This window comes from Ctenopharyngodon idella, chromosome 6, assembly GCF_019924925.1.
Source record: "Ctenopharyngodon idella isolate HZGC_01 chromosome 6, HZGC01, whole genome shotgun sequence".
NCBI lineage: Eukaryota > Metazoa > Chordata > Actinopteri > Cypriniformes > Xenocyprididae > Ctenopharyngodon > Ctenopharyngodon idella.
The window spans coordinates 31,801,605-31,820,029 of NC_067225.1; the positions used below are offsets into that span (position 1 = coordinate 31,801,605).

The window sequence follows — 18,425 nt, forward strand, 5'->3', positions numbered from 1 at the left end:
TCAAACATGCATCTTAGTCTGGGACTAGCTTAAGCCTCGTCTGTGAAACCGGGGGAATATGTGATATTTTAAGTAGAAAGACTAAAATAGTATTTTCTTGTAAAACATATTCCAATAATCTTTGTTTTATTTATCACTTGGAAAAATCATTTTAACAGTGTACTCAATAAATCAGATTGCAAGTATAATTTGTATGAACTTGAGTAGATTGTATCATTTTGGCGTAGAAGTGTGACTCTGAGATCAGCACATGGGGCCTCTTTCTTTCTGCCATCCCAAGAGTCCTGTGAGCGTTTGTCTCTTTATGCATGTCTTTTCGGTTTTCGTGGGGTTTGGCATGGGCCCCTGCCTCAGCCACTAAATGACCAAGTCAGGCAAGAGCACTCCTTCACAAATTCGCCTGACGCTTTTCCTCGGAAAGTGCTGAATCAGACGTTCGAGCGAGTCCTCTGGCACACGCGGCGCTCTTTGTGTCAGTCTTTCCTCTGCTGACTGAATCAGGACTAGAGCAAACCATATGGAGAGATCTGAGAGCAGACGGCCGTCCTGGAAAGTCACCCCCATGGATAATGTCGAAAGTCAGGAATCGGGAGCTGTTAATATACTGGAGATTCATGTCTAGCTGTCTCGTATGCGTCAAGGGTTATTTCCACGAGGGGCTTCTGTTCATGTAAAGAGTCATTTTAGTGCTCTTAGTTGAGTAAGAGCATTTTATCCCTAAATTCACTCTCTAAGTAATTTTACACTTTTCTCGTCTGTCGAGCTTTTCGGCAGCTCTCTCTCTCTCTCACAGACTCTTCAACAGTGATTGTTTCCTGAGTGCCGAGCCAGAGAGGAAGTAAGAGGAAGTTGTTGGAGGAGAAGGGTAGAATTTATTAGAGCTAAATGCAGAGAAGGAAAGAACGTGACTGGGAGATGGAGAATTGAAGAAAGAGATAAAATGCAAGAGAGATGTGTTGAGACCGAAAATGTTTACTCTCTCAGATAAGCTAACAGTACTGGAAGGGAGCTGAAGCGATGTATCTCCAGTAGTTCCCTGACTTTTAAACAAACTTAATATAATAGCTTACATTATGTGCTGGAAGTCAGAGCTCTGAAATGGAGAACTTGTTTTAATACTATCAAACTTGATTAATATCACATCTAAGGCTCTAAACGCTCTATGCAAGTACATGTAGGCAGATATTACTAGCTATTAGTTATTACTTCTGTGAGGCATATGTGGAGGTTTTGCGCGAGGGCGCCCTCCAGCTTCCAGTATGAATGAAACAGACGTGTTTAGCGCTCAGTAATGCTCACTCCATCCTGTTTTGGGTAAATAAATAAATAAATAAATACTTACATTTATATGATAATCCGCATGTTTTTCTCCAGTGTGTAGAAGCGTACAGGAGTTTTTTTTTTCTACAGTGGATGCATAAGAGGCTCAAATTATCATTTCAGACATGGACTCTTGATTTTGCATATCTCCTGACCTAAATTATGAAATTGTCACAGATTTTTATCATAATAATATAATATTTTATAATAAATCCTTAGATCTTTGTAATGATTTATAGTAATAGGCTGCCTGCATGTTAACAGGTAACCCTGCAGTTTTTTGTAAAATAAAATTATTATTATTATTATTTCTTATTTATATAATGTTATATTTATTCTTAAATACTCAATTTTTTTGCTTTTAATTTTGAAGGTGTTATTACGTAACAGATGTAGGCTAGTAAAAGCTGCGGTCTTTAGCTTCCTTGTTAGAGCGCCCGCCTCCCATGCGGACGGGCCCGGGTTCGAGTCCTGCTTAAAGCGGCTGGTTCGAACCGGAGGGGCTACAATTACAATAGTAATATTTCTTATTTTGATTAATATTTTTATTTAGCAATAATAATAATCATAATAATTATTGTTAGTCATATTAATATATAAGCACAAAATGTTTGGCCAAATTGTGCAACCCTACAAACAAGCACAACAAACAAGGTGTTTGTGTGTGTATATATATTATTAAACTTCAAAATGCTATTATTTCATTTAAAAAAGATTGTTGCATGTTGCAAAGTCACTAAAGGCGGCGCTGTTGCGCGTTCTACAGGCTCGCGCTTCAAAGTGATTCTCTATCAATGAATAGCGCACAATTATGCCAGACGATTGCTAATGAACTCGAGTTGATGAATTATGACAATGTCTACTTTATGGCCTTTATATAATATGTTTTAGACGGTTGTAAGAATGCATATTTTATCTCTCTCATCTGAAGGATCAGCCCGCAATAGTACAGACTTTTCAAAATAAGAGTCCCGATAATTAAAAGTCACACGCTAAGTTTTTTTTTCTTCTGGGCGTTATTGGTATTTTGGTTGCACAATAAATTGTATTTAATTTGATTTCCATTTAATTCATAGTAAATTATTGTAGTCTTTGGCTGGGATGCTCCCCCAAAGGAAGAGAAGTCTAAGAACATTATTTGAAACACATTATTCAATATATAGATTTTACTAGTATAAGTGAAATCTGTGTCCCATTCACTGAGAGAGACACTAAATGACATAGCAAGGAGAACTCTACCATTTAAGTGCTGTAATTTTGCATAATTTACAATGCATAATATTAGTATGCAATTAAATGTAATAGTAGCCTATGTAATTAAAATTAGTTTCAATAAATAAAAATATTGTTAAAAATCACACATTATTTGTTGTTTGTCACATGTAGTAGACCATTTTTGTGCCGTGGGTAATAGGAGGATTTTCCACCCGGCTACCACCGCAAGTATATTTCAAACCTGTGGGAAGCACTGTAATAGTATATTTAATATTGGCCATTTATTGGTTTTTGGCCTTAACATATAAATAATAATAAGCCAGAATTGTAATATTGGCGCACACATGGTATTAATATCCAACAAACGCTATATTTAGCTTATGAGATGATCCAGCCCATACTCAGTCACATTTTGAACCTTAATATATCTTTGTACATTATCTGTAGGCTGATTTCTATTACATAATTATTTCTCCTGGCTTTTTTAAGTGGTAAGACAAAGTGAAAATTCACAAAACAGTGACTATATGTAGTTAAACTAATTAAACTAGGTTGATTTTCTAAGGTTGTTCCTCTAGTTGGCCACCCATATGTTTTATGATGGCCGGTTCCCAGTGTATGGCCTTGGGTTGGAAGGCCATAAACGGTGTGTAGACCATCAAAGCCAACGAGCTAAAAAAGAGAAACAGACCAGAGCGAATGGCAGGTATATGTACGTTTGTCACTTTTGGGCCCACGCATATCCATATAGACATGTTCAGACTTGAACTGCCGTAACGATCGTGTAAACAGACACTGAAGTGTGAATAAAGCTTGAACCAATCTTTGATTTTGATTGTCCCACCCATCAGATTTGCATACATTATGCTTTGGCAAATAAATCAAGCTAGTGCTTTCCAGTGATCCTCGCTGACAGTCACAAAAGATAAAAGTGATGCTGGGAAGACATGACTTCTCAAGAATAGGTTGAGTCATACTCTCTCTAGTTTACTTTGATGAATCATACAAGTAAGGGATGGTCTAAAATGAGTTTCCTCTCCAGTAGGAAGTAGAAGAGTCTCATGGTGTGAAGGATGTGCTTTTGGCTGTAGTTGGAACTCTGTGCTGGACAATGAGGAGAAGAGAAGGAGGCACTCTAAACGTCTTTATCTGTAATCTGAACCCAACCAGCAGCTGCTGCTACACTTGTCCAGCCCTGTTGTTCTCTCACTGCTGACTGTGTGTGTGTGTTTGGGAAGGAGCAGAATACATTGAAGAGTATTCGGTGTGTACTCTCAGTGCGTGAGTGAAGGGCGGGTGTGTTGTGAAGGCTGCCCGGAGGGAAAAGCTCCCCGGAGGCGCCTATTGCCAACAAGTGTTCCAGCTGCAACAGTTTCCTAACAAATCTCACATTCTGAGCTGCGTTAGACAGGAAAAACAGCTTGTTGAAAAAGCTTTGTGCATTACTTAATACTAAAAAAGGGAATTCGCACTCTTGTAAATACTTTAATTTTAGGCCATTTTTTCCCAGGCTAGTTGTGACACCTTAGCGTAGATTCCTCTAAATCTCTACATCTTTCTGTTTAGGTTTCATATCCCCTGGAAGTGTCCAACTTCATTGAGTTGACCAAGAATTCACATTTGTGTAGAGTATGAAGTCCATTTATCGGTACCATATGTTATTGGTCATTTAGAGATTTTAAAATGTATTATTGTCATCGATGCCGGATAATGCATGCTATGACATTTGTCATCATCAGTTGCTAACTTAAAGTTAAAGGATTAGTTCACTACAGAATTAAAATTTCCTGATAATTTACTAAGCCCAATGTCATCTAAGATATTTATGTCTTTCTATCTTCATTCGAAAAGAAATTGTTTTTTGAGGAAAACATTCCAGGGTTTTTCTCCATACTTCTGGCACTTCCTGACTTCAACAGCTACCAACGGATTGAAGGTCCAAAATGTCAGTTTCAGTGCAGCTTTAAAGGGCTCTACACGATCCCAGACGTGGAAATAAGGGTCTTATCTAGCGAAATGATTGGTCATTTTCTAAAAAAAATAAATACAAATTATATACTTTTTACCACAAATGCTCATCTTGCACTGCTCTGCGATGCGCCACACATGACATAATCACGTTGGAGAGGTTACGTGTGACATAGGCGGAAGTTGTTGAAGTCCACTATATGGAGAAAAGTTCTGGAATGTTTTCCTCAAAAACCTTAATTTCTTTTTAACTAAAGAAAGAAAGACATAAACATCTTGGATGACATGGGGGTGAGTAAATTATCAGAAAATTTTAATTCTGAAATGAACTAATCCTTTAAGTCTGATGCCTAATTATCATTTAAAATTGGCAATTTTTAGTTTTTAATTGATTTAGACATGGAATAAACAATAAATATTATAGTATAGAAATATTTAATATTCACCATTTGTTGATTATTGGCCATAACATGAAAATTATTATTGGCCAGAAATGTAATATTGGTGCATTCCTATTTTTCTTGCGTTATATGATATTAACATGTCCAACAGACGGGAAAACAGAAAGTAGGATTTAATCGTTAGGTTTGGCTCCCTGCCGAGCAACCATTACCTTCCCCCGCATCCCTTCTTTCACTGGCAGGATGGCGTGAAGACCTCCCTCCTGGACAGGATCCTCCACTCACTTGTTTCCCGCCAAAAATGTCCGGCTGGGATGACTAACACGCAGATGGACTCCAGCGCTCGCTCTTTGCACTGGAAAGTCCCTCTGCTCCTTTGACAGTTAGCGGAGACCCTGAAATGTAATAAGACTTATTGAGAGTGGAAGAGACGTTATAATAATAATAATAATAATAATAATAATAATAATAAGCAAGACGTGGAGATCTTGCTTCTTTGAGAAACATAGCACATTTTCATTTCAAAGTGTGACATTGTAAAATTGTTTTGAAATAATGTTGGGAAGTTCAGATTTGGATTAAATCCCATGATAGATTCATGAATTTTCTTTTTTTTTCTGATTAACCCAAAAATTGATTTCTTGCCAAGACTCCTCCATGGCATTTTCTGGATATTGACTGATAAATTTAACTTTGGTAACACTTTAGTTTAGGGTCCAATTCTCACTATTAGCTAGCTGCTTATTAGCATGCATATTACTAGGATATTGGCTGTTCATTAGTACTTATAAAGCACATATTAATACCTTATTCTGCATGACCATATTCTACATCCCTTAATTCTACTCAATATCTAAAGTTAACAACTATTAGGTATAATATAAGGTAGTAATAAGCAGTAATTAGGAGTTTATTGAGGCACACGTCATAGTTTATAGTTAGTTAATAGTGAGAATTGGACCCTAAACTAAAGTGTGTCTGTAACTTTTTAATGTTATCTTCATTAGTCTGATAAGTAAAATAGGATATGTTTAAGCTGATAAATCATAGCCATATAATCACATTTCTAGTTAACTTGCCTATTGTTAAAAAAACAACAATAACAAAAAAAACCAAATTATTATTTAGGGCATCAAAGATTTTTTTAATCCATGGTGCACAAGCATTTTATTATTCCTTCATTATTTTTTTTTTTTTATATATTTACATGTAGTTTGGTGGCATAAGTGTGTCTCTGGGAGTATTTTGCTAAGCTTTATTGCAAATCTTCATCAACAGTTCACAAAATGCGTACAAACTAAAACATACTTAAAATACATAATAATCCATAGCATTTTGTTTCCACCATTTAATTGACACATCTACAGCTCAGCTAAGCCTGTATTCTGTGAAACTTGTCTGGTAACTGCACTTCAAGCATCTAGATCTTTTCACCAGTAAACCATAACTACAGTGAACATCTATATCAGCTGTGTAATTTTTTTGTGCTACGTCATGAAGGCACCATTCAGTTCTAGTCCAGTCCTCTGTCTCTTAATGCCTGTCCATGTGCAATGTGACCACAGTGTCTGACTTTGAGTCATAAACAAACTCTCTGAGAGGAAAATCCAAGTAAAGAGGCCACCAAATAAACCTCAATCATTGCCCCTTTCCTGGAACGGCCGTATGACTAATCGTTCTGATTCTGGTAAGAATAGTCTGGCAACTTCAGTCCCCCCCAAACTCCTCCATGATTCCATGCCGGACCGCATTGGTTGGAAGCGTCAGCTCTGGGGAAAAACTGGTTGTAAATCAATGTGTTGTAATTGATATTAGATCATATTGCTCTTTGAAGTGTGTTTCCCTGGACTTTTTACTACAGAGATTGCGAGGAATCAGTGCTGGAGCCAATTCAACACTTCAACTGACAACAATACATACTGTGTTGGAGCTCTGTGAGATAGTGGGCAGGGAGGGCTTGTGTTCATTCAATGGGCGTCTCAATGAATGTGTGCGCTGCGTGGCTTTTACTGCATTATTTACATTCCTGGACCACATGGAAATTCTTCTGCATTATATACTGACTAAGAGCTCTGTTTGGTTGGGAGGGAGAGAGAGGAGGCGGGAAAGTGCCCCTGTGTTGGACTAAATATGTGTGCCATGTCATTCAAAGTTAAGTCCCAGCTGCCTTATGGGAAAATGGAGTTTTTGTGTTTGCATCGGCTGCATCACATTGAGTTGAATGGCCTTCAGCGTTCGAGGATGAGCGTGTTTGTTTTGCAACAGATGTTTTGCAGTTGTGTCCATCTGACCTATTCTTGCTCACTTGCCATGTCTCTTTTTGAAAGAAACTGAAAGTTCATGTTTGCAAAGTTGCTTCAAGATAAAAGGGTAAGATAGAGAGAATGCACTACCAGATGTTAGTTGCCTATTAAAATAAACTTCTTTTTTCTTTGTTCTTTGTTGGCAAGGCATTGCATCATTGTGTTTTGCAACTGCTGGTTTGTTTTTTTTGGGTTTTTTTTGTTCCTTCAGGACAGTTTTGTGAATTTGAATTTGTACCTTTTTTTTTTTTTCCCCATTTATTTTTCGCTAACACCGTGAGATTAGCATAAATAGTGTTTTTTTTTTTTAACACTTAGAAAATACCATGGTACAAACATGGCTTTTTGGTCATATACATGTAATTCAACACCATGGCTTGTGTGTGTATGTATGTATATAGACTAGAGATGCACCGATGTATCGGCCAACAATCGGTATTGGCCGATAAAAGCTATTATCACTATCGGCCATCGGCCGATTGTTTAAAAACAGCCGATGATGAGGGCCGATTATATCCTGTCAATCAAAAGGGTGCGGAAAAACGTGTTCAGACTGCAACTCATACTGTGTGTGAAGAAAATCACTCTTGTGTTCAATTTAGTTAACGTGACAATAACGCATTAACACTTAAAAAATAGTGACATTAAAGCAGGCTGTATTTGACCCTATGAATCACCCGTAGTTCAATCCAGGGTTGCCAGGTCTGCGTTTTTTGTTTTGTTTTTTTGCTACATCATTGTACCGCCTCCTATCCAATAATCACAAAGAGCTTTGTGCTTTGTTACTTCTGATGAGAAATAAAGTCTCAGTTTTCAAATGCTGGCCATTTTATCACGAAATTCAAACAATAAATGCTAGGGATACGCCGATATGAAAATGTTGGCCAATACCGATAATTCTTAATATTTGAAAGCCGATAACTGATATATTGACCGATAAATCTAAATAAAAATTTTTATATAATTTTTGAGAGCCTGATTACAAAAACAAAAGTCTCACCATTAAAAGCCATGTCCCAAGCACACAATTATAATGTTCTCATTATAATTTTATTTAGCCTATATGACAGACTTGTGCTGTACTTAACTGTATTTTCCTTTTTTGGAGTGATTTCAATCATATTTCAAGCATTTCAAAACCATAATGGTGAACAGTGCATATCTGAAGTGTCTCAGCTGAAGGAAATAATCAATTATTTATCGGCTGTAATATATCGGCTAAATTTTTTTATTGGGCCGATAACAATAACATTAAAAATGAACATATATCGGCGATACCGATATGGTGGCCGATATAGTGCATCCCTAATAAATGCTGTTTTAACGCTTTTAAATGTGATGTGACAGATCGCTGTAGCACCTCCAATCAAGCGGCAGTGTGGCGCACGAGTCTTTTCGTCCACATTAATACAAGATATATCTCCAAAAACATGCATGAACATCAAAAGTTATGCTGAAAGATATAGTACAACTTACCGGAATGTATCATGTCTCATGTAATCACTTAATCTGTGTTTCAACCGCGGAAAGACGTCGATAAAATAGCTTGTCAACAATATGTCACATAACGTCACATTTAGTTAGACAGGAGCTTATTTACTGTTAATTATATGTTTGAATAAATTGGCCATGAAGACAAGTGTTTATGAAAACTACCTTATGTGCAACTGAGTTTTATACAAATATTTTAGTTTTTATTTAAGTGTAGTTATTATATCTGAAAATAAATAGCAGCTGAATATAATACCTATATGCTAATATTATAGTGTACCAAATGAGAGGGTCCCCTGTATAGTTTGCAGCATTTTTTAGGAGAGATTTTTTGAATGATATCGGCATGGGCCGATATCATTCTGAATATTCGGCTATCGGTATCAGCAGAAAAATTTAGTATCGGTGCATCTCTAATATAGGCACTTTTTTTTTTATCGGAAGTAACAAAACGCAGAGCTTATTGCGATTATTGGAGGTTAGGCTAAAATGCTGTATTCGCAGGACGAAATCAAATGTCAAGGAAGAATTTAGTTTTGTGACATAAGGTAAAGTGAGGTCAACCTCAACAATGGGCCAGGGCTGGGCTGGGGCGACAGGGGGTGTTCGGTACACCATGAGAGTACCGCGGTGCGTACCGTAGGTGGTGTATCGTGGTTTTTCGGTTTGGTTTGAATATCGTTACACCCCTAGTTATTAGAGAGAGAGAGCGATTAAGAGTGTGTGAATTACCTAAGTCTGTGCGTCTCTCTCAAGTGTTCGGCAGCAGCGAACAGCGAAACTGTATGTTTATCTGCTTGAAGAACAGCGGCGTTATTACCTCGCTAGTGAGAAATGTCATATAGCTTTTAAGTTGCTAAACTATTTTACTGATAGGATAACCAGAGCAGCGCTAACAACATGTTTCTGTGTGAATGTGTGTCCGTACTGTATGTGTGCGTTTGAGTGGGAGCGAGAGAGTGTACTTTCCATACATAATAAAACGTAATTTTGTGGCAAAAAACATGGAAATAATTTGTCATTTTTATCCTACTGTTTACTATATTTACTTGGCCAGTGTTGTTGTGGGTTTTGGTTCAAAATAAAAATGTTTTTGTATACACAGTACATTTCTTCAATATCCCATGGTGTATGAATAAATTATTTTGTTTTAATTTCTTTATGAATAAGCCATGTCAGTTTCCCGTTGTTAGCAGTAGTACCCTTTCTTTATCAGTAGTGCCGAGAACGCTCAGGTCCCCAGGCGTGCTGATGTTGCATTTTGTCCAAAACAATCCCACTGTTTTTCAGACTCCGGAGTGGATGTCTAAATTGGTCAGTCCTCTCCTCCCGTCCCTCCTGCTTTGTCCCCCCCCTACACACCCCTTGACTCCCGCACTCCTCCCTCCCTCCCTCTACCTCCCCCTCCCCTCATCCTTTGCTCGCCTCTCCTTATTTGGGCAGAGTGCTTGGGAGCGAAGGGTGGGGAAGAGAGTAGAGTGAGAGGGGGCTCGGTTGACATAAGGGAGGGAGAGAGAGAACTCACGCCGCACTTCCTTAATAAGGACATGTCTGGAATTTAAGCCCAACTCTCCAATAGAACGGCTTCTCCGTGCTCCCCATGCACACACTCGTCTCTCACCCTCTCCCCTAGTGTGCACACACACACACACACACACACACTAAATGGAGAAGTTTTTTTTTCAGAGCATGCAGCCATGCCTTTTTTTTTTTTTAGAAAAGTTTGCTTGTTTGTGTTACGTTGCATTATGTGACTTTATTTGGTGACATGGCAGACATCACTGCATATAGATGTGTACAGTAAAATATATTATTAATGGTGAGGAGCACTGAAAGTTTATAAATGTGTGCCATCATTTAGTTGGTGGTATAATTCATATCGCTAACACCGTTTGTGCTGCCAGTATAAGTGATACCTGAAACCTGCTCACCCATGTTATTTTTAACTAAAACTATTAAAAATCATTTTTGTTAATTGAATAAAATAAAATATAAATATTAGATAAAAAAAAAACTTAAATGTAAATGCAAATTAGAAATGTTGCCTTGGCAAATACAAATTAATTGCAGATTTTTCTGTAATTAAAAAAATAACAACTGTTAATTTAAGTGAACTTCACATAAACCCGTTATATTAAATGTCACATTTAGCTGTGCCTTTGATATAGCAGGGCTCAATGCTAAGGATTTTTTTTCTATTCTAATTTTATTCTAATTCTACTTGCTCTGCCAAAATATATAATAGATTAATCCTTGTTAAAGCTACAAAAGTGATTCAGTCAAGAGCAGTGAGTGATTTTCTCTCTGTCTTTTGTTGTTTGATTAACTTTACTGACACAGACAGCATCAGGTTTATTAGGCTGCTATCACTTTAAGACCTGACACACATGACTCAGATCTGACACACATCTGATGTTCTCACAACTCTTTATGGTCATTTAAGATGTATTATCTTGTTTAAGACTGTGCTTATGAGGATACTCGCCAGTAACAACATAATTTTGTGTGTTTCTGTCCATTCAAGCGCGAAAGAGAACTCAATGAGTTATTGGAGTGGCTTTCTGTGTGCACGTTTCGGGTGAGTGAACACAGAGAACCGCTTCACAGACATTGTGCCAGTATATATTTGAGTTCTCTTTTGCATCTTGTCATGCTTGAATGGTTTCAAATGAATGAATGATAGCATTTGATAGCACTTGAATGAATGATAGCATCGTATAATCTAACGCTAGCTAAAGGATGCCAGGAAATGCGTTAAATATTTTTAATGCTTTAAAATGAAAAAAATTAATCACAAAATTAACATGTTAATTTTGACAGCCCTAAAAGTTACTAAAACTGAAATAAAATAAAGTAGAAAAATAGATATCTTAAAAAACAAAAACTAATACAAAATGTCAAAATCACATAACCAAGTTTGTAAAACTTAAGCTCAAAATTAAAATAAACACTGAAAATATTAAAAAATTCTAATTCAAAATATATGTAAATAATACTAAAATAACACTTGCTCAACCAATTTAATCATCAGTATCTGATTATTTCACTGAGTTGCATTTGCAATTTCTTTTCTCTTAATTTTCTTCCCAAAGAAAGCACTAATACCTATTAACATCCTTTAATGAGGGGTTCTCAAAGCAAAAATTATCTGTTTTGAATTATCTTTCAATGTTTTTTACATTTCGGTAAATGATGGAAATGTTTCTGTTAATGCACCCTTTCATGTGATGTGTAAGTAGCGATTTGCATTTTCAATCTTTTTGTGATCACACTGGAAATGCTCTGGAATGAAGGTGTAAATTCAATCCTGCCAAAAAATATACAAATACTATCCAGAAATAGAATGAATTTTAATGCCATGAGAAAAGGCATTAAGGCATAGATACTTGGGAGTGGGCACTTTTGACCTAGCAATGAACTAAAAGTCTCTCAGATCACCTTAGCAACCGCATAGCGACACCCTGGGAACCGATCACAACACCATAGCATTGTGGCGCCAAGTTTAGCAAGTGCATTCAGCGCTTATCTTGCTTGAATCCCAAATCATATAATTCAGTTTTGAAAACCAATGCCTAATTGCGCCAAGTGTTGGCTCTTCTGCAGGATCAGACATTCTGTAACTTCTGTGGAACATCCAGTGACTACAGCCGTCAAGATTGCACAGAATGAACACTGTTGCTTGTCGTCTAAGAGGCAAATGCGATTTAGAAATGTATCGCTAATTGTCCTCCCTGCAGCATTAGATTGCGCTTAGGTCTGAGGTCTGCAATGTCGAAAAGTAATTAGGCCGCTCACTTATTCCAACGCTCTCCGTTCCCGTTGTTTTGCTCATTCTGTGTCTTCGGGCTGCCAAGTCAAGCTTATTCTTTCAGCGTGCGTGTAACCAGAGCGTTTGAATATCCCCTAAGGAAGGTCTCAATCGGAGTCGGCCGTATTTACCCAAGCCGCGTTTTTTCGTCAACATCAGCAGAAAGTGAAATAAAAGAATGAAATATGTGGGCACACAAGTGACTCTTGGGACACGATCCTCATGAACAATACCATGCGAAAAAGAGGCAGCCTGAAAAGCGCTTAAGATCCTTTAACCATTTTCAGACATTTAGACAGCCACACTGAACCGCGCGCTCCCGACCACAAGCATTTTTGCAGGCTAGTCCTAATTATCTAATCCTTTTAAATGGGGCTTTATATAATGTTTAAAAATTCATTTGTCATTTTGGGAGCCTTTGAGGAGAGGAAATGGTAATAAGAGTCACAGCTGCTGTTGTCTTCATCAGCTGAATTAAACGCAAGCTTTAAAGGTGTTGAAAATTTGTTGGTGTGCATGACTAAAGAGAGCGGTTTTGCATGGATATTTTCTGCCATCTTTATGCCCACAATAAAGTAACGGTCTCTTTTTCTCCACCTCCCTTTCCTTGTTTCTTTCTCGCAGTACTTGTGTAGCGTGGGGGCTCGTGGAAGGGCCCGGTAGGAGCCGGCACCATTGCGTCCAACAAGTGGAGTGCCAACGGCAGCCCGGAGCAGGGGCTGGAGGATGGGGGTGATGAGCTGGACAAGGCCATGGACGGAGATGCCGAGGGTGTGTGGAGCCCCGATATCGAGCAGAGTTTTCAGGAGGCACTGGCTATATATCCGCCCTGTGGACGGCGCAAGATCATCCTGTCAGACGAGGGAAAGATGTACGGTAAGTGAGCTTGCAATGCATTAATGTGCTGAAGGGAAGTTGCGATTCAACCACAAGCAAATTCTTTACTTTATTATGGTGAGTTCACATCAACAGCGATTGAATTGTTGGAAGTTGATAAATGACTGTGCTGTTGGATGCTAGTAGTTGTTCCAACTTGACCGCTGTATCCAGCGTGCTCCTATGGGATTTGCCACATCGTGCCACGTTGAATTTGAACTTCAATTCTTTGTGGTGTCTTTTAACTACCATTTATTTTGATTACTGGTTAACTGGTCTGATTGGATAAAGCCAGTAATTAATGAAAATTCTTTCATTAATTACTCACCCTCATGTCATTCCAAACCTGTAAGACTTATCTTCATAACACAAATGAAGATCTTTTTAATGAAATATGTTGCTCCATTGACAGCCTACTACCACTTTCAAGCCCCAGAAAGGTAGTAATGACATCATAAAAGTAATCCATGTGACTCCAGTGGTGTAACCTCAATTTTATGAAGTGACACGAGTGCTTTGTTTGCGCAAAAAAACATAATTTATTACTTTATTTATAAAATATTAATCTCCAACACAACAATGTCTGCTCTAGCGTACACACAACGTGCTCACATGAACGTGTGTTGGAGACTAATATTTTGTAAATAAATGTAAATTATGTTTTTTTTTTTTTTTTTTTTTGCTCAAACAAAGCAGTCATGTCACTTTATTAAAGGGGTGGTTGATTATGATTTCACTTTTTTAACTTTAGTTAGTGTGTAATGTTGCTGTTTGAGCATAAACAACATCTGCAAAGTTACAACACTCAAAGTTCAATGCAAAGGGAGATATTTTCTTTTAAAGAATTCGCTGTTTAAGGACTACAACAAATGACTGGTAAGGACTACAACGAGCTTCTTCCCGGGTTAGTGACATCACTAACCTTAAAATTTACATAAACCCCTGCCCCCGAGAACACGCAACAAATGGGGTGAGGCCATGTTATTGCAATACAGTACGTAAGACAAATGCAATAGCATGTCATAAAAGCAAGATGACAACATAAGTTATAACCGTAATTAAACTAAATTATACCTGTTCTATCTTCATGCAGCATATATTTTCTGACTCTGTAGGCATCTTACAACAGCTCCCACATGAGCATTCTACATGTTGTCACTTCTTCTTGAGCCTCTCCATCGTTGTCCGACTCCGGTTTTGAACATAAAAGGCTGAACAGTTTCTGACATTTTAAGTTAGTCTGCGTGAGGTAATCAGCGCTGCTAATACGAGCTCTTGAAACTCCATTTAAGGGGACACACACAAAAACGGAGTGTTTTTGCTCACCCTCAAAAAATGACAAATTTAACATGCTATATAAAAAATGATCTGTGGGGTATTTTGAGCTAAAACTTCACATTCACACCCTGGGGACATCAGAGACTTATTTTACATCTTGTAAAAGTGGCATTATATGACCCCTTTAAATTGAGGTTAAACCAATGGAGTCACATAGAATACTTTAATGAGGTCTTTACTACCTTTCTGGGGCTTGAAAGTGGTAGTTATGTATAGGGCTGGGTTTCGTTCAAATATTTTCGATACCGATACCTTGACTTCGATACTGATTCCTGAACGATACCTTTTTCGATACCAATTTATTTAAAATTAAAGTTCTTAACTGGTCGCGTGTTTCCATAAACTTGAGGAACGAACTCTGATGTAAAGCTGCTGTGTGTTGTACCTGTCCATAACTAGTCTAAAAACATTGCACGTCCCGCTGTTTCTGCAGGCAGTGCGACACTTCTGTTTTCTGTTCACAGTATCTGTAGTGAACCAGCTGTTTATGTGACTCACCCGTCCTTTTCAAAGATAAACTGAAAGTGAAACCCTTGATTCATTCGCTCTCTCGCACATAGGGTCTCTCTCGCGTGCATAGTTTTATTTATTTAGATATAAATAACAATGTAGTGCAAAGTTATTACTTGCTCAACGAGACAGCGACAGCATTTCTCCGCCCCCTCTTCCCGGCTCCGTTCTGAGGTAACAAAATTTGGTACTGAATGACAAGACACTTTTCGATACTCGATAGTATCGACGCAATTCGGTCGGTACCTAAAAAGTATCGAGTTCGATACCCAGCCCTAGTTATGTAGCTGTCTATGGAGGGACAGAAAGCTCTCAGATTTACTAACTAAAAGTGAAGCTGAACGAAAAAGTGAAGATGAACGAAAGTCTTACAGGTTTGGAACGTTATGAGTGTGAGTAAGTGAAGAGTTCAGATGCAAAAGCCGCCACTTCCGTCAAAAATTACTTAATGATATTGAGCGAATGCTCTCCGCACATAGTATACGCTTATCAAATACTTTTGCTTCAAATTGACTAAATCCCAGCGTCAGCCCATTCAGAAATACCGGTTCATTGGCAGAAACCACTAAGCGCCACTTCCATTTGCCAGCAAAAGCCTCTTAAGTCCACAGAAAATCCAGTCGGAAGACGCGAATTAAATCATATGATTTCACGATAAATGACGGTGTGCATATGAGCCGCACTTAATTGCCGAGCTGCAAGTTTTTATCATGTTTTGTCCATCGTTACAGTGGCAATGACAGGATTTTGCGAGTGGCACAACAGTTTCATTTGCTACAAGTAATGACAGAAATTTCATATTTGAGTGAGCTAACCCTTTGAATCTTTTATTGACAATAACATATATGGCCCAACATTGTCCGTCATTTAAACTGACAACATAGGCCATGATATACATATTATTAGTGATTTTATCAATTCGTTGTTGCAGCCCTGATCTCTTTCGCTCATGTCGCCTCAAATCATATACGCTCATTTAAAATGAAACACTGCCAGTGTGACCTTTGTTAGTTTTTGCCATAACCTGTTGTACTGGATAGTACCTGTTTTAAAGTCCTTGTGACATAGTTTTTAGCTAACTAATAGTTTTTATGTGATTTGAGGGACGTAATTATTGGCTTTGTAATTTGTGCTGCACAAACAGTATTTTGAGGGAACTTTAGATTGTATTTATGAGCTGAAGAGAGTCGCTCATGGACTGAGATGAGTGTTCAACTGCCGAGATCGTATCGCTGCAGTGCAGGTTTTCTGATGGAGATGTTTTTGTACATTTGATGGTTGTAAGACAGGTGTTTCAAGATAGAATGGTTCGTGGGGGGGGATGGAAATTAGAGAAAAGATAAGAGAGCGGGAGATAATGGGCAAATAGAGCCGGGTTGTGATATCCAGCACACTTTCATCTGCATGCACGATCCACTTGAGGATCCCGTTGCACATGCCACCAGCGAAATCCATGCATGCATAAACCATTTCCACTGTTTCATAAAGCATTGTAAAGTCTTTCATTCGTACGCCATCTGCTCTCTTACATAATCTCGTATTCAGTCATGCTCACTGTCTAGTAGTCATTCACTACCACCCATCAATGGCTTCATATTATAATGTAGGTGTTCAGTTTTGTTCCATCAACAGAGGTTCTCGTTCACTAATACACCCACGCATCTTACAAACACACATACATGCATGTCTTAGCCAGCAGTTGTGTTTTTTCAGAGCGCATAAAACAGGCCTGCACTTGTCCTGGAGTAGTGCTGTGGACTACAGGCCCGGCAACAGACAGGTTTCTCAAGAACGTATCACTCTTTCCTTTGGTTCTCTGTCACTGCTTGCTTAATTGCCCCCTCCTCTCGTTTTTGTCTTTTTTCAACTCCCCCGTTCACCCTCAAACTGGTTTTATTTATCATATCCGATCATTAGCAACTCTTTTATTCCAACCCTGTGAGAGAGTTGTCGTTTATTTTCCTTCTGCCTCCCTCTCACCCAGTTGAAAAAGTGGCAAAACCAGCTCTGTTTGTCTTGCTCAATCAAGGTTTGTTCCCCCACAAGATCTCACTCACCCTCCCTCCTCCATTTTCTTTACTCCTCTTTTTTTTTTTTCCCTACTAGTTCTTCCTCCTAAACAGGGTAGGTCTTTCCCCGAGGCAGAGCGCTTTAATGACTCCAGGTGCAAAGTGGTATTTCCAGTGATAAAGCGTTAAACTCTCATTAGACTAAGGACAAAAATTTGTTCAAGTATGTGAAAGCAAACATTGCTAGAGGTGTAATCTTGACTGATGCGTTCTGAAATGTCTAATATCACAGTGCAGGTATGTGATGCATTCTCAACATTTGACATGAGAAAATTGTCAATTTCTACTGTCAGTTTTCTGACATGGTGGAGCAACAGTTCAAAGATAATCTTGCTTAGCAAGTTGGTTAAACTATACTGTTTCTAGTCTAAAACTGCTAATTAGAATTTATTGATTTACGGATTATAAAACTGCAGAAAGTTAGCAGGACAGAACCAGCAAATCTGTTGCTTCAAGTTGTTAAATTGTAAAAGTGACCAAATCCGATTGGTAAACTCTTGTCTTGAGCAATATGTCTCTTTTTCAGTTGTGTGTTCGTTATGGCAGATGGACGCTCAGTTTGGCTGGATTGGGAGGGTCCAGGTGTTTGGCGTTGGTCCCCTCCTCCTCAAACTGTCTGCTCTCCTTTCTTCTCCTCAGAGAAACAGACAAGACAAAACCCAAGCGCTGGTTTGAATTAGCAAGCCAAGCCTCGATACAAACCAGGCCGCGAGAAAGCATGGCAAACTGACAGAAAGCGTCCTGAACACAACCCAGTGTTGGCGAAGTAACTTTGAGGTTCTTTTAGGGTTGCGGTTGTCTTTCCTTGGAGAACCCAATGTTAAACGCAGCTCTTGTGATCATATTCATTCATATTTCTAGGGCATTACTCTATAACATTGTTTTATTGTAAAAAGTTGTCTTTAATTCAAAACATGTCTTTTTGGCTAGACTAATTCAGAAGACATTTACTTCATATCACGTATGTTCCTTGCAGGTTGTTTCCTCAGGTTTCCGTTTTATACAGGTTACTGAGGAGATTCATTCACAAAAAAACTATCTGGAAATACTGATCTGATCGCAGTTTTCACATTCCCCGGGTTTGAGTCACTGCTGAGGGACTCTACTGATCGTAAGTCAGTCATAG

At 38.3% G+C, this 18,425-nt stretch overlaps 1 protein-coding gene across 6 annotated transcripts in view; it reads left to right on the forward strand.

The window, feature by feature from the left end:
- tead3b (TEA domain family member 3 b) overlaps positions 1-18,425 on the forward strand; it is a 46,300-nt gene that overhangs the window by 7,146 nt on the left and 20,729 nt on the right. For all 6 annotated transcript variants that reach the window (XM_051897399.1, XM_051897400.1, XM_051897401.1 and 3 more), the window contains exon 3: positions 13,131-13,382. In XM_051897399.1, coding sequence (XP_051753359.1) covers positions 13,259-13,382 — 124 coding nt within the window. In that variant the 5' untranslated portion in view covers positions 13,131-13,258. The remainder of the gene's footprint in view (positions 1-13,130; positions 13,383-18,425) is intronic.